We start from the raw sequence: 22871 nt of genomic DNA on the forward strand, positions 1-22871 counted from the left end.
TTTGCCCAGTTTGTTTTATGACTTTGTTCATGGCAGTTTTTACCACACTTAAGTTTATAATTTTCTACTGATGAATACGAATTTAGGTGACTTTACAAGGAAACAACTTATTCTTACAACACCCCAAACTGCAATGTTTTTCAGCATAGGTATAATGTACATAGTTACAATGAATGTTCACAAATAGTGCATCCATTATTTCATGTATACATTCCCATATAATAAGACAAACATGCCTAAAAAGTTATAATGTAGTCTGTTATGTTGATATATTAATAGTCTGCATAGTATTTACTTACTTAAAATGAATTATTTATTTATAAATTTATGAGGAAAAAGTCACAATCCTGTAAGTCTTCATGGGTATTGTTTGGATTTCTACAATTAGAAATGCAAGGCTCCTAAGCCTGTATTGTAGAAAAAAACTAGAAGAGTGGCTTAACTGAAGAACTGGCAAGTTGTGTGGAAAACTTGAAAATATTAATCATAGGCAATGTGTTTCCAACAGAACACAAAATCCCATCCAGCACCTTCCCAGCTCTTTGATTCCCTGGAGTCAGAGCTTTTACCATCACTCTTAATGTCAAGGAAGACTGTCATTTCTCTGAATGATGAACATTAACTAATTAGAGATAATATTTAACATTTATGAGGCTGTTATGTTAGGCTTGAACATAGAGTGTTTGTTGTTTTTTTTTAAACAAACTATTAAGATGTGTGCCAAAGATTTCTGACTTGACTCTCATACAAAGCAAGCATTTTCCTCTGGAGGTCACCAAGATTTTAAGTTATTTTTCTCCTTACTTTGCTTTGACATAACTAGAAAAACAAATTCATTACTATAAACAGTACAGTAACACCATCAAAGGCTGATTGGACCTGTGAACCTAATTTAGTTTAAACTGAGGTCACTCTTTTCATTATTTTTTCTCCTCAAGGTCCCAAGTACTTAAACACCACTTTAAATAGATTAGGATTTCTCACACTTAAAGTGACCCATCATCATCTAGAAAATGAGTTTGTTCTGTCAGTCTATGATTTGCTAACAACTTAATCAAGTTATTTGCATTTCAGGTTTTGAATTTAGAAAAGATATTGCAGATGACTTCATTTATAAAGACCAGACACATTGTTTTTTTTAATCCTCACCCAAGGTCATGCTTCTTGATTTTAGAGACGGGGAAGGGAGCAGGGGAGAGAGAGAAACATCAATCCATTGCCTCTTATACACGCCCTGACCAGGGACCAAACCTGCAACCTAAGCATGTGCCCTGACTGGGAATCAAACTTCAGACCTTTTGGTTTACGGAATGATGATCCAACCAATTGAGCCAAAATGGCCAGGGCAAGACCAGACGCATTTTAATGCTGTTAATTCAGCAACTGAAGATAATGGATTTATATATGTTCTTCAACAATTACTTTATATAGAGAATCATTATTGATCATCCCATGGATTACTACTTTAAGGCTTCTTTTTAACAAATAAATGACTGATTTTTTTCCATTCTAAATCAAAGAGGTATTGATGATTTCCTTAAGGACTAGAAAATTAGGGTTAGAATAATATGAATAAAAATACTGAGTATTCAATTTATACATCGAATAGTTTTTCTCTGATGTCATTCCCTTTATTTCTTTACTCAGTATAATTGTTCTTAATCTATGGCCCCTGGACCAGAGCATTGGCAAGATCTGGGAATTGGTCAGAAATGCAAATTCTCTGGCCCCACCCCATATCTATGAAATCAGGAACTCTGTGTTTGGGGCCAGAGAATTTGTATTAACAGTTCTTCCAGGGGAGTGCAGTGTATACTAAGGTTTGAAAACCGCTACTCTAATATACAATATAAATGAATTTTAGACTTGAAAAAAATTCACATTTTTGCATCTTAGGAAAACAGAAAGTTCTCAGCTAATCTACGTAAGTGATGTGAGTCTATACCAAATCAAAACAAACTCTCACTATTCTAAAATTTATATTTTCAATATCTTCTAGTTTTACTATATTCCCATAGTGTCAATAGAAATGAAATGGAAGCTGACTTCTGGCAAAGAATTATGACTAGTCAAGAAAAAAGAGCTCTACCCATAAAAATTTTACATCGGAAAAATAAAACCTTACAAATTATTTTAATAGGCACAGTAAAAGTAAACCACAGAACTACAATAGATCACAAACTACCAAAAAAAAGCCAGGTAATGTTCTTGTATTAAGCAAATCCACTATCCAAAAGGAGAAATAAAAGAGCTTCATTTAATTAATCCACAAACAGTCATCTATGTCCAGTTTAAATTTGGGGCTACCCCCATTTTTTCATAACCAACCAAAGCATATACTTATACAATGGCTTCTTTATAGCTAAAAAACTAAGATTCTTTTCCTCTTTCTTTGGATTTAAAAAAGTACATCAGTGCAAAAATGAATACAGACTTCTTATTTTTCTTCCTCAGAACTTTTTTTCATACAGTGTATCCTTTCAGTATTACATTTTTTAGAGGTAAGAGACAATCTGAAGAACAGAAAGAATACTGGAACATGTTTGAAATTAGAAAACACTTTTAAGTTCCATGTCTGTCATTTAATCTTCTGTGATCTTGAACAAGAATTTAAACTGTAAAATGGGAATAATATCTAGCCCATGATAACTGGAAAGTATGAGAATGTATACAGAAGATCTTTGTAAGTTATAGAAGGCATTTTTAAGGAGATAAACAAGACAAACTTATTTGAGCTCACATTATTGATAGCAGAGTCAAAATTAAATAAATAAGCCCTGATGTTCTGGACAGTGGTGTCCTAATAGATCTGGAAGGTACCACTGAAAACAGCTCTCTAAGACTTGCTAAAACTAAACCATGAACACGTGTAGTTATCAATAAATATACTAGGTCAACTGAACCTCCTCTAGAGCACCTTTTATTTCAAGGGGATATTTTATTTATGCACTAAGGTGTAAAAAAAAGGCAGCAAAATAATACCATAAAAGCCCCACAAAACCCGGATGTGAGGGATATAAACAGTATTACATTAACAACAGAGAGCTCAGAGTGCCACACACTGTTCTTGAAGCTGGGGAGACAGGCGCCAGCAAGGGAGATTATGTACCTGGCCTCAAGTAGCTTGTAGGTAAACAAATCCCCAAGTTAACAGTGTGCTAGAAATACCAGTAAGAGCTATGCCCCAAAAAGCAGCATAAGGCCCAGATGACAGAAAAAGGAGGGGAGTCAAGGAAGGCAAGGCCTCACTGATGAGGTGACTCATCAGGTGACCTGAAGGAAGTGAAGGGAGCCCTCTGAGAAGAGGGGGAGAATAGCCCAGGGCTCAGAGGCAGAACTGAGAATGCAGTGAATGAGGGGGAGGGTGGTAAGCGCGTAGGAGAGAGGGAGGGCTTGGTGGTAAGGGAAGGTTAAGATCTCAGGACCAGTTTTATTCTGAGATGAGATGCCCTTGGAGGGTTTGGGTCAAATGAGTGACATATAACTGTGTTTTTTCCAAAACTTTTAAATTATGGAATCTTTTGTTCAAGGGATTAATATGTAAAACAAATAAAACAGGAGCTCCTCTGGTTAAGGAAAAGGTACCCAGAGACTTGACTCATGCTGTTCCCACTTTTCCTCCCCCTCATCTGAAGTTTACAAATGAGTAGTCTATAGCATCCAAACATTCACACCCTGTATCCAAAGAATGGCACACAAAATCCAGCCCCATCTTAGCTTTTCAGAAAGCTTTTCCTAGGCAACAGCAAAAAAGAGTAAATCAAGCTGCTGATACATATCAAAGGAACCAATGAGCTGCGACAAAAATCAGTCTCTGTAACACCCCTTTATCAACCCAGTACTAAGGGACAAGGTGAGAAGTCCCTCCCTTTTTCCTCACACAGCTCTCAGGGTACATACTACATGTTCACAGTTTGTGTTCCCTTGCAGGGCTTCCCTTGATATTTATTTTAACTTGATTTCACTTGATTAAAAATATTCTAGCAATACAGTGTGATCTGCCTCTGCTGACGTCATCTCTGATTGTGATCTCCCTGTCAATTTACATTTTAGGAAAATTCTTCCCTACTAGTGTTATTTCGTCTCTCAGTAATGACCTCCCAGTTTGCTCTATTCTAATCCTACACATCCCTCATAGTCTACTTTGTAAAGCTCTCCTCCCCGCATTTTGAGCCTCAACTGGAATTCCAAATCTTCAGGGTGTGAAGGGAAATTCCCAGCCATGTAGTGCTCTAGGTCACTGCTCATTCCACTGACCAACCCTCTGCAGATTTTGGTAGCCTTTCAGCCTTTGTGACTGCTTTAAATGACAAGCACACACTAGCCCATGAGGCAGGCAATGCTCTTTCAGATATACAGGGCACCCCCCAAAAAAACAAAATTTATAAAAATTGTGTATTTATTCTTACATGTTTAAACTTCCGTCACCTTCAAAGTACCCTCCAGTTGATGCAATCAACACACCTTTCAGGACATTTTTTCCACTGCTCAAAACGGTTTTTGAACTCACTGATTTTGATGCCTTTTGGTGCTTCTGTTTTTTTTGTTTGTTTGTTTCACCTCTTCTATATCAGCAAAATGTTTCCTTTTAAGAGGCTTTTTTCATCCAGGGAAACAAAAAAAGTTGCTCAGGACAAGATTGGGTGAATAGGGAGGGTACAGGCGTGGGGGTCATACTGTTTTTGGTCAAACACTGCTGAACACTCAGCACAGTGTAAGCAGATGAGCTCATAAATCACTGATCATGAAATGGGCAAATGCATTAGAAGTCTTCAAAAAAAAATTCACTGAAGTTGAATGCAGCCTCTCACAACACCGGCTGGCACACTGATACAGATGGGTCCCTGGAACACTCACCTAGCCGGCGAAGCCTGTACTACAAGGGGCCCGGCCCTCCACAAGATAATTCCATTTTGGGGGAGCAGGGGTTCCCCCGCCCCCAAAATAATTGTGAGAAAATTCTTCTTACTGATCCAGAACCTGTTTCCTGGTATCTTCCACCACTGGATCTGCCCTCTGGTTGAAATACAGGAAAGTCTGGTTCCCCAGCCCTCATGCACCCTGCATGGCTTATAATTGGCTTTGTGTTTTCCCCCTTTCTGGCTCCGCCTCTAAAAATTCTACCAACTCCCTATCTCACAGGCTATCTGTGGAAACCAAATTCAATCTGTAATGATTAGCTCGCAGTTGCAGGCAGATCTGATGACGCTGTTGTGTAGCCAGCGAGGTCTCTTGTGTCCCATGTCACAGGTTACAACCCATTCCTGATTCTCTTCTTTGAATTCACTTAGGACTTCTACACTTAGTTTTGATTTTATCATTGCGCATTTTGTCAATGAATGTTTACTGGGTGCTGTAAGGAATTAATACTAGGTACTGAAAAAATAAAAGTAAATAAAATGTACTCAGCCTATAGAGGACTAAGAGCAAGAAAGGTAAAATAATAAACAGCTGAGGGAGTTGGAGAGGCTTCAATGGAGGCAGTGATGTCTGAGCCAGAGATGAATGAACAGTACCCATGCTTCACCTAGCCCTGTGTCCTCAGCACCAAATGGTACACTGCTTTGCCCTCAGTTAAAGTTCAGAAAATATGTGACTTTGGTAAACTTGAGAAACTGCTCAGCCCCCTCAGCCTCTTCTGGAGGTGAAGGAGGGTGATCACGGAATCCACAGTCTGGTAAAGGCAGTTACAGAGGCTGACGCTGTACCTGGTTACGTGTCGCATTGCTCAAGTGGTTGTCCTCGGACATCTGTGCATTCTGGAAGTAGGACAAGGGTGCAGGTAACTCTGTCATTGGAGCAACTGTACAGAAATGCCTTTTCACAGAAAATAAAGCCTCTTGGGGTTCTGAAAAAGGGAAAAAAACACAATCCTTTGTATATTACAATTATACATTTTTAAACACTTTCATAAATTACATTCAGCAAAAACAAACCTTTCTTTCATGTGTTCTCTTCCAGGCCAAGCTTTCTAAGGACCTCACAGGCTGCTGTCACTTGCAGACTCTTTCCCGAATATGGTCTGAAATAGGATTTTACAAAGTCACTCAGAGTTGATCAAATCCTAGTAGATTCGTTCATGCCAATCAAATATTTATAAGACCAATCTGTAAACCACAAATTTATTACTTTGCCATGACTTGCAACTGACAAACTTTTATCAGCTCAAGACACCTCTTTGGTAATGAGTGGATCTATCTGAGAAACCAAATATTTTCAATCACAAAGATACTTAATGATTTCAGATTTAGAGCAAAGGGAACTGAATAATCTTAAAGAATGTTCTCATTAACATTTCTTTTCCTATGCTGACCATCCAACCTACTTTTTAATATCTCCTTTAAACTATTTGTTTAGTGCTTTTAATTTTGCACAAGTCTCTCTATCATCTTATTTGATCCTTACCACAATACCACAATGCCCCAGTGCAGGGTAAACAGGTAACATACATATTTTTAAAAAACAGAAGGAAACCCAAGTTCAGTGGCTTGATTAAGAATCACACAATTGGTTGGATGAGGACAAAAATCAAAAATTCCTGACTCCCAGCCTCTCAGGTCTCTCTTTGCATCAAGCATAGCCTCATTTGCATGTATCACTCTGCCTCCCAGAGTTCACGTTCCCGGGGGCCACATTCCCATTTGCCTGTCTACCTTAATCTCCATCAGCCAATTCTTTATGACGCCAACCTTCCTTTCCTTTTCATAGTCTTTAGAAATATAAAAGGGAAAAAAAATCTTTTTGCATACCTTAGCAGTATTCTAATTCACATATAGCATCTAAAACATTACCATGTACATATTCACATGACAGCATTTTGTCAACATCCTATTTCATTTCACTTTTCAGGATCTTCTACTCCCTGAATTCTCCATTTTTTTATTACACTGATTTTTCATAAAAAACACATTAAAGTAACTTTTTCATTGAGTATAGCTATCGAGCTCAAATTAACCCTCGGTAACCTATATTTGGCTCACTCAAATTATGACAAATTATTAACAAAGGTATACTCTCCCTTATATTTTACATGCTTTCATGTATACCATGCCTTCCTTTCTCCTCCCCTCCGATTTTGGACTGTAGTTAGCTGGCATGGGACAGGGGAACTGCAAATTAATATCAACTAAATAAGACATAATTAATTGTAAATTTTTTTAAATAATAAAATAAAATAGAACTAGAGACAATGATTACTTTTATGAGGGTTATTCACTAGAAAGGGGTACACAGGAAGCTCTGGAGTAGATTGGTAGTGTTTTGTTTCTTGATCTCAGTACTAGTTACACAGGGTTTCAGTGTGTGAATATGTACTGAGCTGTATATAACTATGATCTGTGAGCACATTTCTATATACTTCAATTAAAATTTTAAATAGATTTTTGTGGGAGTAAGCCTATATTTAGGGTTATTCATATTAATAACCTGTCTTTTAAAATGGATAAAACTAAGCCTTGGCACTATGTGTGCTAGTGTACCCCAAAGAGAAAATATAACTGTTCTTTGGAATCTACCTCTAAGTATTCAAAGTAAATATTCTGATCTAAGCTTCTAGATTCTTAAAAGTTGACTAATTAAAATTTTAACATTAAGGTAGCATTAATGATCAGCAAAAAGAGCATATAGCATTCTCTTCTTTTCCACAAAACATTTAGTACAGCACCCATTACCTCAGCTAACCCAGAAATGCCACAGAATGGCAGAGAAAAAGTTGCAATTGATTACCTCCATGGACTGCTCTGAAGACTATACCGTATCATTTAAAGCACAGCTCTATTACAAAAAAAAAACCCGTTAGAAATCTGTCATTAATATTCTGGTATGATCCTTCAGAAACAAAACAACAAGTAAATAAGATAGTGTTAACCAAATGAAAGAAGCAAAGGGCAAGAAAGAACAATGCAGGCAAAAAGAAATAAAGTGCATTGCACCTATAGGTAAAAATGAGAGGAAAAGTGATTATTCACTACATAGCAGTTTACTGGCTATCTACTTATATCAAAACACAGAGACGGTGACTGAGAAAATTTAATTAATCAGTTATGTTCACTTTACCCATTCTACAGACGAAAACAATGTGGCACACAGAAGTTTACTGACTTGCTCAAGGTCATATCCAGTAAGCAAGGCTCACGTATTACACTAAGTTGCCTCTACGTAAAACTCTACCATCACCCCTTTAGGAGTTTACAACAATAAGCATCAAGACACAATGAGTATTAATAATGAAACTAGTACTTAGAAGTAAATGAGATCTTTAAGAAAAAATAGTAAATGAGACCTTATACTTCAATAACTGGTCTACGTACAAATAAAAAACTAAAGTGCCAAAGTACTCTTAATATACAGTCCTAGTATTTATTAAAAGGAAAAAAAAGAAGCTATAATGAGAATATGGTCATTTTACTATAAATAGTTTCCATATTAGCCTTATGCTATAGGAGCTGCTCAGCTATTAGAACAAACCATACAAACTGATTATCATACTAGAGCTTTTGCAGACAAAATCTTGCAAGAGTAAACAATATAGGAGTCACTTTAGCATATTCCAATACGATTTCAAAAGCTCATTCATCACATTTACATGTGAAAAACTAAGGTTTGGGAAAGGTGAAAAAATTTGCCAGTGCATGATTATGAAGGAACTATCACCAGTTCTAGAACCGAGGTCCTTTATGCCCAATCCAGGTCTTTTCCAGTCCAGCCAGAGAAATCTCGGGCTTCCACCAATGCTTTGAAGATCAAAATGCTACAGGGCAACCCTCCGCAGAAGAGCTGCTCTTTACATGGAACTCAGTAGGAAGAGGAGGTAGGCAACGGGGTTAATCTAGGTCTTCAGTCAGGCCTGGTGAACAAACAAACATTGTTCGTACAAAGAAAGGAGCAGGCAATGCCAGATTTGATTCTGGTCCAGTAACAGCTGAAAACAATTGATGACTCCATGGAGGAGGCCAATGACCCCACTGTTCAGGCAGCATGGCAAAAGACACTACTGGGCTTTATGACATGCTTAGCAGTGCCCTGAGAACAAAAAAAGATAATTGTTGGGGAGTGAGAACCTTGTATATGACCTGGATTGCAGAGGGAGTGGGAACAGGAACAGAAGTAGATTTTGGTGTTTCTTCTCTCTGGCCACCTGCTAAAGATTTTCTGAGACTGAAAAAGCATATTTGAATTCACTGTCATCCATTATCCTTTCCCTCAAGACACTTGCTCAAGAAGAAAAAGGAAAAAGAAATCCTTTTCTAATGGGCAACTACAATTTCTATTATGCACAAAGAGGCTAAAAAAGAGAGAATACAAGTAATCTTGAACCTTAGAAGTGCTGAACGGAAAAGTCTAACCAGAGAACCTTCTGTCAACACTTGAAAAAGTATCTCAGGAGCAATGTTGAAAATTGCAAAATAAATTTATTAAAAATCCCATTTAAGGAAGCACCAATAGCCTAGTACATTTCTGCCCTGGCCGGGTACTCAGTTGGTTAGAGCATCCTCCGGATGTCCTAAGTCAGGACAGATACAAGACTCAACCAATGAATGCAAAAATAAGTGGAACAACAAATCAATGTTTCTCTCTCTCCCTCCCTCCTTTCCTTTCTCTCTAAAGTAAATCAATACATAAAAATTTTATTTATAAGTACATCTCTGTCTTTTACTACATCCCAGGTAACAACTAAACTTCAAACTATTATAGCATGTTTACTTGATTATTGATAGCATTTTTTCTTCACTTTCAGAAATAAATGTAAACATAATTTGTACTTCACAGAAACAAACATCTTCATGGAGACTTTTTATCATGACCTTCTGAAGAGCAAAGGGCTCGTGGCTTGTTTTAATGACTCTAGCCACTGGATTAGTTTCTCCTTCACTTAGAAAACCACCAAAAATATTTTTAGAAGTATCTTTGTATTGTAATGCTAAGAAGTTTTCAAGTGTCAAATGAGCTTGTAATTTATTCTTATTCCACAAAAGTATTTAATCAGCCTTAATGTTACCTTGACAGCTTCTTCCTGGACAGGCAGCACAAGTTCTCATTATATGGATGGGTTTGGAGAGCCTCTATTTGTTTTCAAAAGCTCACAACCAACAATAAATATGACCAATCTCCAAAATTTATAAAAACAATTTAAAATTAAAATTTTCAGGAATACGTCCTGGAAAGATTCCTCTGAATTTTAAGAAACTAGGAGCAAATAATTTCCCCAGCCCTACAGGACACTTTTTGAAAGTGGTAGACTCTAAAAAGAGCAAGGATAGTAATATAGCCTATTTGTTGATTTTTTTCCCCCTCCTTCCATCCCACTCCACTTCTGTGAACCATCTGTGGTAGATTAGATTATTATTCAGCAAATATTCACTCCCTCCCCCAGCATTCCCAAGAGAGAAATACACTTCCCCTCTCCAGTGATGTTGGGCTTGACTCTCTGAATTGCTTTGGCCTTAAGGTGGGTGTAGTGTACTACCCACGCCGTACCTTTGAGTACAATCATATGACTCGCTTGGAGCAATGAGATCTTAGCAGATGTGGCACAAGCCACAGTCCCTTCAGCCCTGGCCCCAAAATAAGACATGCAAAGCAAAACTGCCCTAGCCGATCCAGACCTATACCTTGAAGCAGAGCTTTGAGTGCTCCAAGGCAGTGAGTTTTAGAGAAGCCTATTGTATAGTTACTGCAGTTGTTTTTAAATAATAATGGTTATGTGTGGTTATGTGGACTCAGACAATGCAATGAAAATTAACAAAGACTCACAAATCCAGAATCCTTTATCTGAAACCCTTAGGACTAAATGTGTTTAGAATTAATTCCCACCCCCCAACCCTGGATTTTATAAAACTAATATGGTGCAAATACTGTATGTTTTATAAGGCTGCCTCCAGGTCTTAGAACTCAAAATCAAACATATTAATAAATATTTAGTGAAACATATAAGTAGTCTTAAATTACATAAATAGATTCAGGTTAGATTTTTGCTGTGAAATGAATTATGAAAAGCCTTTCAGTCTTTTCAGAGCCTTTGGATTTCAGAATTGTGGATATAGAAACTATATTATCAGTATTTATATAATTATAAAGAATCCCCCACCTCCCACCCCAAAAAACCTCATTTTATTTCAATAACTCTACATGAAAGATATGATTACCCTGAGTCATTGTCTCAAATTCACTGTGGAAATGGTGAGAATGCATCTTATCTTTAATGGGGAAAAAAAAATGACTACTCACATCTAATTCATTTGTCAATCACTGGCTATACATCCAGCAATGCTTGCATTCTCTCTTTTGTTTTAGATCAACTTAAGAAACTGTACTAGACATTGTGAAAACTAAACATTATACCCTTTAATCAACACTTATTGGGTTTCTCCTACATACCCAGACACTGTGATACGTACTGGGAATGCTACTGAATCAGCTAATGCTTTTACTTACTTAAAAAGCTTACTATCTAGAGGGGAGACAGACAATTACCTTTTTATATTAATTACATGTTGAAATAAAAATACTTTAGATGTACTAAATTATACAAAATGTTATTCAAATTAATTTTACCTATTTCTACCTTTAAAAAAATGTTCATTAGAAAATTTAAAATTAACGTTTGTAGCTCACATTATGTTTTTATTGGACCGCGATGCTCTAAATTTTCAGTTCTTTCTGCTACACCAGGCCTAATATTAAAAATCCATGACAACCTTTTCCTTCCTGGACCTTCCCTCCCTTCCTCAGCCTTTGTGACGCTGCACTACAGAGGTTTTCCTCCCTTCATTCTCCCCAGCTGGTTGGTTTCTCACCCTCCTTCTACCCCCTCAGTATGTGTTCCTGGGTCTCCTGGGTCTCCTGGGTCTGCCTGGGTCTCCTGTGCCCTCCCTTTCCTTAGTGGAGGATGTCTCCTCCACTGCTTCAACATCAAATGGCAAGTCTATTTGAGTGACTCTCATGTTTACAGCTCCGCCTGTCCAAAGGACATCTTTACTTGTTGGCACTTCAAAGTAGTATTTCCAAACCACTTCCTCATCTTCTTCTCTAAAATAGTTCTTTGCTCAAACTTCCTTATTTTTGCAATTGTTTCTCCTTCTCCAAACTTCAAGTCTCCTAATCAACTTTATATTTTATTATTTCCCCCTCAATTGGCTGCCATGTCTTGTTCATGTTTTTCTTCCTTCCTAAGCCTATGCCACCACTGAAGATCAAACTCTCATTATATCTCGTTTGATTATGCAACGTCATCTCAAGTCTCTTATCCATTCTAGCCCCAACTACCACATTAAGGTGTCCAAAGCAAAGCTCTGAACACAACAGGGCCACATTTTCAAATCACCTTCCAAACCTGCCTGGCATCTATCACATGAAGGAGCAGCAGTATTAGAGGTCTTTGAAAAGTTTTTCAGAATACATCTGAAAGAAGTCTCTCCCTACAATCTGATAAATAGTGGGAGAGAATGAGCAAAGAGCCTGGATTTGAGAGGAAGAGAACCACATAAACTTTGGTAACTGACAAATGTTCTATCTTTCCTGCTAGGATGATTCTCAGAGACCAACTCTAATCCTCAGGTTCTCCACAAATTCATGTGGAACTGCAGGACCAGTAGCAGCTATTAGCTTAAAATCCATTCAGAGGAAAGTAACCCAGCAATGTGGGAACTGTCTACCCAAGAACCAGGAGTAGGAGAATGAAATACCACATAATAGATACTACTTCTACAGTCCATTAATTAGGGTGGGGTGGGGGGACCTAAGGGTCTGGGGGAGAACCCATGCACTCAACAGACTCCCTTTTTCGTTAAAGCGTTGTTATTAAATGTGGTGGGGGTGGGACTTAAGTTGGTTGAACTCTGTATAAATGAGTTGAGAACTTAAGTAGGCTTTTGCAGCTGACTGAAATTAGCCAAATGCAATAAGCTCCAATCTACTTTCCTGTTTTATCTCCCTTCATAACAGTGTGGTAAGATCCAGAGGGCACCAGTTTGCAGGACACTCTTATGATTACACCGTCCTCCCCACGTCAACTCCAAGGGTGAAAACCTTTCCGTTGCAAAAGATAACTCAAATAATAAGATTCCCTTAAGTAGATGAGATCTCTGTCTCAAACTTCAACGAATGTTGTGACCTTTAGAGTATGCTCTGCCATATAGTTATCTGCACACTATTCTTGTATCTCATAGTAAACCTTGAATACTTAATTCATCTTGTTCAAAGCAGGCAGGCAATGCTTTAAAATTTATTGTTACTTTCCTACAAGAAAAAAAGAATGTGAGCGAGAAGAAAAACGCAAGTATCTAAGACACGTGCCAAAGCATCGGACATACACATGCCTGTGACAATGCCGATCAATGCAAAAGCATCATATCCTGTTTTCCGCCGCGAATGTGAGGCATAAGGAACTTTGCCCTGAGTGCCATTCACTTTCCCTGAACAAGGACACACTGGGCATGAAGCGTGGAGTTTCACCAGTTGCTCAGCCAGGTTCGGCGGTACGCCCTTCCTCATCCTGCTCCACTCTAGACGGTCAATCCCGGCCCAAAGCACCTGTGCCCTGAGACATCTTCGGGAAACCAGCACTTCCGGAACAAGACTCTGAAGGGTACTCTCTCTTCAATTTGACCACACGCCGTGCCAGGAACCCGAGAAACGGGCAGCCCCTCTAATTCCCCAGAGGAGTTTCGGTGTCCCCGCCCGACCGCGCCCCGCTCTTCACCCTCGAGGACACCGGTTCCGCGGCCCAGGCGGCGACAAAGGGCCGCCCGGGTCCACGGCCGCCCGTGTCGACACTGGATGAGGGGGGGCTTTCCTCTCTCTCCGAACTCCCCCATCACGCACCTACTCCTCCCTCGCCGCCGCCGCCCGCTCGCAGCCGAGGAGGTTCCTTCGTGAGCAGCGGCTGTTTTGTTTCCGATGTGAAATCTCGGGCTCTGGAACTGCTCGGCCCAGGCCCCGCCCCAGTCCTCACCAGTGTCGTCACTTCCGGCTCTGGCGACGTTAGAGACCCACCTACGGGCAGAAGGGTGGGACCGAGAGAGGGCACAGCAGGGCCGAGGGAAGGGGCGGAGCTTCCGGTGGTGCCCGAGGATAGCGAGGGAAAACTGCGCTCCAGCCGGAACCCGGCGAACCCACTTCAGAGTGCGCGGTACGAGTCTGCAAGTCGTCAGGGATCCGAGGCAGCTCTTGAACCGGATCAAAGTACCTAGAAAACTGGGCCCAGTGTGTGCTTCTCCCAGCCTACAAAGCTATGGCATCTTAAACTTATCGTCTTTCACTCTGCATTATCTTTTGTACGTTTCTCAATGTGAATCAGCCGCACTACAATCTAGAGGATGCTAATTAAAAAACTGTAAATACCTGTACCTTCCACCCTTTCCTACTTGAATCAAAACTTCCGGGGGGGGGGGGGGGGGGTGAAGAGAAACTGAGAAACTGTATTTTAAACAAACGTCTGGGATTCTTTGGCTCCAAATTTAAGAACCGGTCTTCCTAAATGGTTCGTCAAAACAGCAGAAAATGGCTTGCTTTTGTAATCCTGGAACCTGAGTGTCCGGCATACGATTGCTCAACGGTTAGCTCCCACTCTGTGCGCAAGAGTCATCACCCAAGTAATACCTGTGGTGGCACTTGGGACTGTCATTTCATTCAAACAACATGGCTTGGTAAGAATTTTTATTCATTTTTACTTACAAAAATTACCTTTCATTCCTGGACATTTTGGATTGCCATTCCTAATTTGGCCTTCATATGAGTGAAGTGATAAAATGAAAGGCCATGGATGAAAAGAGAACCACTCAAATGCAAGTAAGCAAATATTTCAGTATTTTAACATAACCACATTTTTTAAAATCTACCAACTTGTCAAAAATTTTAAGTTCACTTTGGCCTACAGTATGAATGTAGTAAGAGATCCAGAGTTTGAAACACATGTGAATTTCCAAGTATTCTTTACACCACTGCCTATTTGGGATTCCTTCTCATATCCTTTCTATCCTAGTAGCATTCACAAACCAATTTCACCACCTTTTGCTGAGCAAAAACTACTTCTCAATTTCATACTGTTAGAAAGAGACTAAAATATGACTGGAAAAATTTGTAACCATTTTGACATAAAATCAGTTGTTTTTGGATAGGAGGAGGAAACATTCACAGAACTCACTAGAAAGAGCTGGGGCCCTGGCTGGTGTGGCTCAGCGGACTAAAGCCTGCCTGTGAACCATATAAAGTTGCCAATTCCATTCCCAGTCAGGGCGCATGCCTGGGTTGCAGGCTGGGTCCCCACTTGGGGGCGTGCAAGAGGCAACGACTGATGTATCTTGTACATCGATGTTTCTCTCCCTCTCTCCCTCCCTTCCCATCTAATAACAAAGAAAATCTGAAAAAAAAAGTTGGGTAAATAAGCCTCATATACAAATTAGTGTACCTGCTTACATTTATTTGCATTAAAAATTTTTTTTTACTCCATATTAAAGGAGAAAAAAAATACACATGTTTAGTCCAGTGGGACTCTCAAGCCCAGTTTTCTCACTCTGTCCACCATATCCAGTATTTGTGCTTCATGAGTACCTGAAATAGCACTCTCCACGAAGTAATCATTAGCCTCTACTATTACATAAAGTTTATCAGAAAGCACGATGACAAGATTCAGAGTAACAACATAAAGTTCTTTAGGGAAGGAAATGTTCTGGGACTGGCAAGGAATAAAGCCTGTAATATTAAGAGTTGTTCTCAGACATCATTTGTGGAAGAGATTACTTTACAATCATGAATATACAGAATAGGTAGGTTTATTTGCCCCCAAAATGGTTTTCCCTTTAAAATCTACTTAAAAAGAAAATTAAGCTGCATTTACATAGTCTGTTAAGATAAAATACTATTACTGAGTAGATACCTTAAAATGCTAATCAAAATGTAGTCCTTGGATCAGTTAGCACTGGTATCTTTATCATCAACCTCAAGTCCCACACTAGTCCGACTAAATCAGAGTCTGCATTTTATCAAGAGTCCTCCAGGTGATTCAGGTGCGCCTTCAAGTTTGAGGGGGAAAAAAGACCTTCAAATAACTTATCTTTCCTCCTATGAACAGATATACATATTTTAAATTATTTTATTTACAGGGTCAAATGAGAAAAAAGCATATTGGTTCTCTAACTGCAGAACTTTCACATAATTTTATAACTCGAATGGGCAACAGGGATTAACCAAGGTTTCCAAACTGAAATCAAACTATGGGCAAATGGTAAAAAGAACCCAGAAAGCTCAAGCAATTTGGCAGAAATCTTATGTATAGTTTCCCAGACACCAGTTTATCCATGCCCAATTCTTTATAAATCTGAAAAACAAGAAATTCTGAAAACCTTCAAGTTTAAGCTTCAGTGGCAAAACCTGACTTCAATGGACATTAAGCTATTTATGCAATGGTCTTTAACCAAGTAACCACGATCATTCCTGCAGAAACGTTAATGTGTGAACTTAGATTCTGAGGCAAATCTCTCTAGAGGTGTTACGTATTCATAGTATGTGTTCCCAAGAGTTTCAGATACAGGCCCTTTAAGATAAATATAGTGAAAGAGCAGGAGCAAGGGAAATTAAATCTATGTGAATAAACCTTCATGCCAATGTTGACTAAATAAAAATAACCTAGTAAGATGCCTTAGTAGTAGGAATATGGTAAGAGAAGATAGACATCATAAAGCTTGAACAAGGTGTTGGGCTGAGGGTCAATCTGAAGAAAGGCTAGTAAATGAATGTGTAAATGGCAAAGAGCATATTTCTGAAATTTCCCTTGATAGACCAGAATTTAAAATATTAAAACACTAAAAGGGGATATCTTCATAGACATATAGATTAGTCCGAAATAAGGTAAATATCCTCTTTGACCTTTAGCTACTAATACTCAGAGCAATCAATTCAGTCTGTATTTTCAAGTTTCTAGTATACACTGCACAATTACAATATGCCATTTATTTAATAAGACTCTAAAAGAATGAGTCCCCAAGATCAAATATATACATTTTTAATATAGGAAATATTTACATAATGGAACCATGTCATGGTCCAATGTTAAGAACAATGTTTTTAAATGTCCCCTCAAGATGTAGAAAAACTATTAACTCAAGCTCAGTTATGCTTTATATTTCTATTCCCAATCTTTACTTTTCTTTTAAATAAATACTCAGACATGGGAATAGCTGCACCTACTTTGTGTGAAGAACTGTTTAAAACTTGTTACATTTTAAGGTAATTTTGCTCCCTGGTGAAGTTCTGATCTACAATAAAGAAAGCCACATGGGTGTCTCTTACCACCACCAATGTATTTTTAAACTTTGATGAGTAGAGACAAACAAGGTGTGTGCTTGCATATACATACACAAGCTATAAAACCCTTTACAAAACAAAAGCAGAAACAAAAAATTAGTGGTAACTGCCTTAAATGATTTACTTTATCCTTAGAAATAAGTAGTTTTGTAAAATGTCATGCTGAAATCCTATTGTATTTGGTCAAGTTCTCCTACTCTGTAAAACTGCCTAACTTTACCTTTTGTTTTTAAAGTTCTTTTTCATTTATACTTTTTGAATTTTTTTTTTAAACAATGGGGTATACCCAAGTTAAACTAAGGACCAATCTGTGCAAAATGCATTAAATGAAACTCTTCAGAATCTAAGGATCTGCCTCATTTCTGAACAATGAAATTAGGGGAGTGGGAGGAAACCACTGATTCACACTCCCTTAAAAAAGAGGCTGAGGCAGCCAGCTATCAACAGGAAAACCCTATTCCATTCAAAAGACTGCTTGCTGCTTGCCAGAAGAGAATAACATGCTCTGGGAGACTATTAACCTAAATATCCCAGACATCTTGATTGGCACAATACCATGTTTCCTTTACAATTACATATTTTTCAATTAGAAAATGTTGAAGGAAGCCCTCCAAAGCAAACTAAGGCAAAAATTTTTATATGTACATTCACACAAACACATTCATACAAAGATACAGTAGGAATGGACAGCCTAATTTTCGCATTGTAATTTTAAATTTCATGCCTTCATGAAAGCTTGCCAATTCTGATTATGGGGAAAGGGCAATAGGTGTGACTGGTATTCTTTCATTTAAAATTGTTCATGTTGGTTCCTATACAGTACAGTTCAATATTAAGTGCAATTCTGCAAAAGAATTGGGGAGTCATTTTAATATTTACAAGGAACAAATCAGCAGAAGATTATATCAGATAGGCTGTGTACAGCAGCTCTGGCTTATAAAACATGAATAATTTGTACCTGGTGAGTATAAAGAGAACCAAGGTAGGATTCAGATATCTTTACAGCCAAGGGACTACAAAGGGCATCAACAAATTGGAGGGAAAAAAAATTCACATTTTCTACATTAAAAAAATTACAAGTCTCACAAATGTCTTTCAAGACAAAAAAAAAAAATAAATTTCAAAGTCCTTTGAAGGATGGGAAAGAAGATATCTGAAATGGAAATCTTAATGTAAAGAGTTTTACTTCACAAGACCAATTTTCTTGGCTTCTGTTTCATATATCAATAATCTCCACATTTTGACTATAAAAACTTCTGCCTCTTCATCAAGTACCTAAACAAAACAAAACAAAACAAAACAGTAATGTGTAAGATAAGCATTCAGCATCTCATAACAATAGCGATTGGTATAAAAAGGGTTGTTACCCACAGACAAGCATTTACTTTCAATAAAATGAAGGAAATCTGTCTAGTGTGAGAAGAGTATTAAGTAGTACATGTAAACTGCAAAGAAATGCATTCAGCAATATTCCATGGCTTATAATATTGACATTGCACTAACTGAGGATCAGATCTGCAACCTAGGTATATGCCCTGAGCAGGGATCAAACTCATTACCTTTTGGTGCATGGGATGACACTCCAACCAACTGAGCAACCTGACCAGGGGTTGATGCAACTTTTATCTTTATAAATAGTACATTTATATACGTGTTTTGAAAAACTAGTTTCTAAGGGAAGCAAATGTTTGTTATAAAGAACATAGTAATTTAAACAGAACTACCAAATGCATAATAACCTCATACAGAGTATCGCACTGCCCCCCAAAACAATCTTACACTCTAAATATTTATGGAGTCTTTGTGTGCGTGACACTGAATTAAATATTAAATGAGAATATATGAAAAGCATTTAATAGTGTCTGGGATACAGTAAAAAGAGTAAAGGAAAACTGCTGTCACTACAAAGAGACACAAGACTACTGAATAAATGTAAGATCCTATCCATTTGGCAAATGAATAAATCAAATTATCTTCCTATTTACATACAACTTGGGCATCGTGTCCTTGCCATTACCCCTGCCCTTATCCAACAACACATACAGTCAGCCCTCTATACCAAGGCTGTAGTGAGGTGAGATGAAGTATCATGCTTCCTTCTACGGAAGCATCTATGATAAGCTTCAGGGTGTATCACTGTCATGAAGATCTGTGGTCTAATATACCAGTTTAAGTTAGGAGTTAAGCAAACCGGATCTCTAGCCAAACTACTTGGGTCCAAATGCCACTTCTATATCTTATTAGTTACATGTCCTTGGTAGGGTTATATAAAAAGAAAATAGTGGCTACATCCAACTGGTTCATAATTTTAAATATTTAGTGCATACAAAGTGCTTTGAAAAGTGACTAATACCTAAATGATCAGTAAGTGCCTGTGATCAGTAAGTGCCTAAGAATAGCCAGAAACTTTTATTCTGGAAAAATTTCCCTAAATTTCTCAATGATGACAAATAAAGAACTTTTAATCAGCGTTTATGAGCCAGACTTGACCAGTAAGTAGTTCAAGAGAACCATGCTGCAAGTCTAATTAATATGAAAATCATACCTTGAAGATACAGATAAAGGCACAAAATGCAAAGTTCATTAATTTATGTAAAATGAGGAAAGGCATGATTTGAAAAAGTCCTATTTTTAATTAAGAGCAAAAATACTACTTGAGCTAAAAATCTGATCTCATTCATAACAAATATTTAGAGGGTCCATGAGCTTTTGCCAAAATGGGTTGACACTAGATGAGCGATTTCCTTCTTCCCACTGTGATCAACAAGGAGCCAGAAAATAATCAAAACTATGTAAGTGATTAAGCGGTAATGAATCTAGTAACACTCCAAGTATCAAAAAATTTCAACAGATCAAAATGAATTAACACTGACACATGGCACTGACAGTGATGGCAACTCTAACAAGACCAAAAACTAGAACATTGATTCCCACTCCCTCTTTAATTCCTTAACTCCAGCCTAAGCCTGAAAGAAAGCCTCTCTCTACCCCAAGGAAAACCTTTTAAAGAGGCTGAAAGGTCACAAAAGTTCAGATTCTCTCCCCAGATTTTGTCCTTTCATCTAAGGCTCAGCTTTATAGAGTTAACATACATCTCACAAACGTTTTATCTGGAAACCCGACAACAGCTCCATCGAGCTGGCTGGGACACAGAAAACATGTTTCCTGGCATTAGACATGGTACAGTGCCTGGGCACAAAATAGCTCAACTTTAGAGCTCCTTTTGGTTAGGCACCTCAGTAGGCCCCACCCTCCCTACTAAGTCAAGATGCAAGATCCCCCAGTCACCTCTCATCTTGTATCATGCTTGATGTTTCTTCTTCCCATTGCTGCCTTCCCATTCTGCCCTCTGGACTCCTGTTCCACTTTATGCTAGCCATACTATACTCAACTTCTTTCATTAATGTTTTCATCTCCTTACTTTTACTGAAAACCTGGAATATCCCCTAAAGACCCTGACATTCCTACAGGCTTCTCAGAAAGTTCCTCACTTTCAAAGCATCCGTCTCCACAGGGATGGGGAGGCTGCTGGATCTTCACTGTTTCCATCCTTGAAAACAGTATCTCCACTGAGGTTCATGACATTGCACTACAGCACCCTTTCACCCCAACAATAGCTGTCTAGCAAATGCCTAGTTTTTCATCCTCATTAAAAGGAGCAATCTGGCAGCTGGGTCCCATATTTCTTTCCAATTCTGGTCCCAACATGCAATAACTTCAAATTCTATGTGTATGACGCAAGCTTAAAGTTTGTTAAAGTCAGCCCTGGAGGGGTAGATCAGTTGGTTCGAGTGTCATCCCAATACAACAAGGTTGCAGGTTCAATCCCCAGTTACGGCATATGTAAGAATCAACCAATGAATGCATTAATAAGTGAAACAACAAATCAATGTTTCTATCTTGCTCTTTCTTCCTCTCCCTGTAAAACTCAATAAATAAAAATAAAAAGTTCATTGAAGTAATTCTAAAAAACGATATCCCTCTGCCCCAGAAACACTGTCCCATGACCATATTTGGCACCTTGCCATCATCTAGACTGATCCACCACTTGTATTCTTAAACATTCTCTTCTCTGACTATAGCTTCATTGGACCAGTCCCCATTCAAACCACCAGCTCTGTTTCAACAGCATTTCCTTCCCCTCCTAGCTGGGGATTCACAGTCCATTCAGTCACACTCTCACCATTGCCATCAATAATACTCTTCCTCCTTCCTTTTCTCACAAAACCACAATGTTAGAGAAATTCAGCTACTGACTCTACTGTAATATCCAAATTAAATGCAATTAGGAATGTGATATTTGACCACTTTCAACCCAACATTACCTGTTCAAGTGATGATACAGTTATACAATCTTCAAGTCTCAAGTTAGATGGTAATTTTTGTGATGCTTTCCTTAACTACTCTCAACACCACCATATGTTCTATTTCTTCTGCCCCTTTTTACATATCCCCATTATAGCAAGTATATTAGGTTATCAATATTGGTATACCTGTCTCCCTGATAGTTCAAGAGTAGATGTTCCATGTTATTATGCTTCTAATACATTGTTCTACCCAGGAAGTACTTAATAAACGTTCTCTAAATGTATCAATAGGTCCAGGATTTGTATTTATACACACAAACATGAAAAATGAAAGAAGGGAGAGACTGGTCAAAACAAAAACCCTAACTTTAGTGATATCTTATTACATCTTGCTTGTGGGAGCCCTTCTATTCTTAATACATATTCAAATTTTAATTCAGGCCTATAAAAAGATTCTGGAACCAACATAGTTAGAAAATCAATCAAATTCAGCAGTGAGTTTGTTCACATAGGTATTAGATTATCAATAACAATGAATTTCTGACTTACCATGGCAACATCGTCTAAAATGCTCTGAGGTGAACTATGAGCCATAACCTAAAAGAAACAAGTAATTGCCATTTTGAAAAGAAACAAATAGCAACACAGTCAAGCAATGTTAGGATACCCCCAAAAGAGTATGGAAATTCTTGTAGCTGAAAAATCTTTCTATAAATTTCTCAATTCCCCAAAACCCACTTCTTCAGTGGAAATTTGACACTATAACCTGGGATCTCAATATCCATAGCATCTTATCTTCTAATTCAAATCCAGACTTCCAAGTTTTAATGCTCTAATAATTACAAGTAGAAAGAGCAACCTAAACCTGCTATTTCTAATGTCAAAATACAGAGAAAAATATTTCTCAAAACGTAATTAGTTATACCTTTGCAGAATATGGTGCTTCTATATACTATAACATCTGCCATGTAAATAATATTAGTAACTTACTCTTTCTAAGATTGTTAGGGGATTTCAAGACAATAAGGTTATATAAAATGTTTAACACAGTACCTGCTAAGAAAAAAGCCTGGCACATAGTAATCAATCAGTAAATATTATGCTATATAAGGGAACTACTTTGCTTCTCCACCAAAGGATGGATGACTAACAAAGAAATTGATAAGGCAAGCTATCAGCTGTCTCCACAAAACCTCCTCAACTGTATACTACAGCATCACTCTAAACATTAAGACAAAAAGGGAGTGGCAAAAGCATTCTCAG

The 22871-nt window shown here is 38.0% G+C and overlaps 2 protein-coding genes across 5 annotated transcripts in view; both read right to left on the reverse strand.

Annotated features, from left to right (window-relative positions):
* Window positions 1-13955, reverse strand: part of PSEN1 (presenilin 1) — a 56516-nt gene extending 42561 nt beyond the window's left edge. For all 3 annotated transcript variants that reach the window (XM_054567325.1, XM_054567324.1, XM_054567323.1), the window contains exons 1-3: window positions 13822-13955; window positions 5937-6022; window positions 5709-5848 (exon numbers count right to left, since the gene is read on the reverse strand). In XM_054567325.1, coding sequence (XP_054423300.1) covers window positions 5709-5795 — 87 coding nt within the window. In that variant the 5' untranslated portion in view covers window positions 5796-5848; window positions 5937-6022; window positions 13822-13955. The remainder of the gene's footprint in view (window positions 1-5708; window positions 5849-5936; window positions 6023-13821) is intronic.
* Window positions 13956-17969: 4014 nt separating this feature from the next.
* RBM25 (RNA binding motif protein 25) overlaps window positions 17970-22871 on the reverse strand; it is a 49931-nt gene continuing 45029 nt past the window's right edge. For both annotated transcript variants that reach the window (XM_054567327.1, XM_054567326.1), the window contains exons 18-19: window positions 22158-22205; window positions 17970-18576 (exon numbers count right to left, since the gene is read on the reverse strand). In XM_054567327.1, coding sequence (XP_054423302.1) covers window positions 18484-18576; window positions 22158-22205 — 141 coding nt within the window. In that variant the 3' untranslated portion in view covers window positions 17970-18483. The remainder of the gene's footprint in view (window positions 18577-22157; window positions 22206-22871) is intronic.

The sequence above is a fragment of the Pteronotus mesoamericanus genome, unplaced genomic scaffold (genome assembly GCF_021234165.1).
Source record: "Pteronotus mesoamericanus isolate MK-2021 breed Mesoamerican mustached bat unplaced genomic scaffold, CSHL_Meso_final contig_182, whole genome shotgun sequence".
NCBI classification, from domain to species: Eukaryota; Metazoa; Chordata; class Mammalia; order Chiroptera; family Mormoopidae; genus Pteronotus; species Pteronotus mesoamericanus.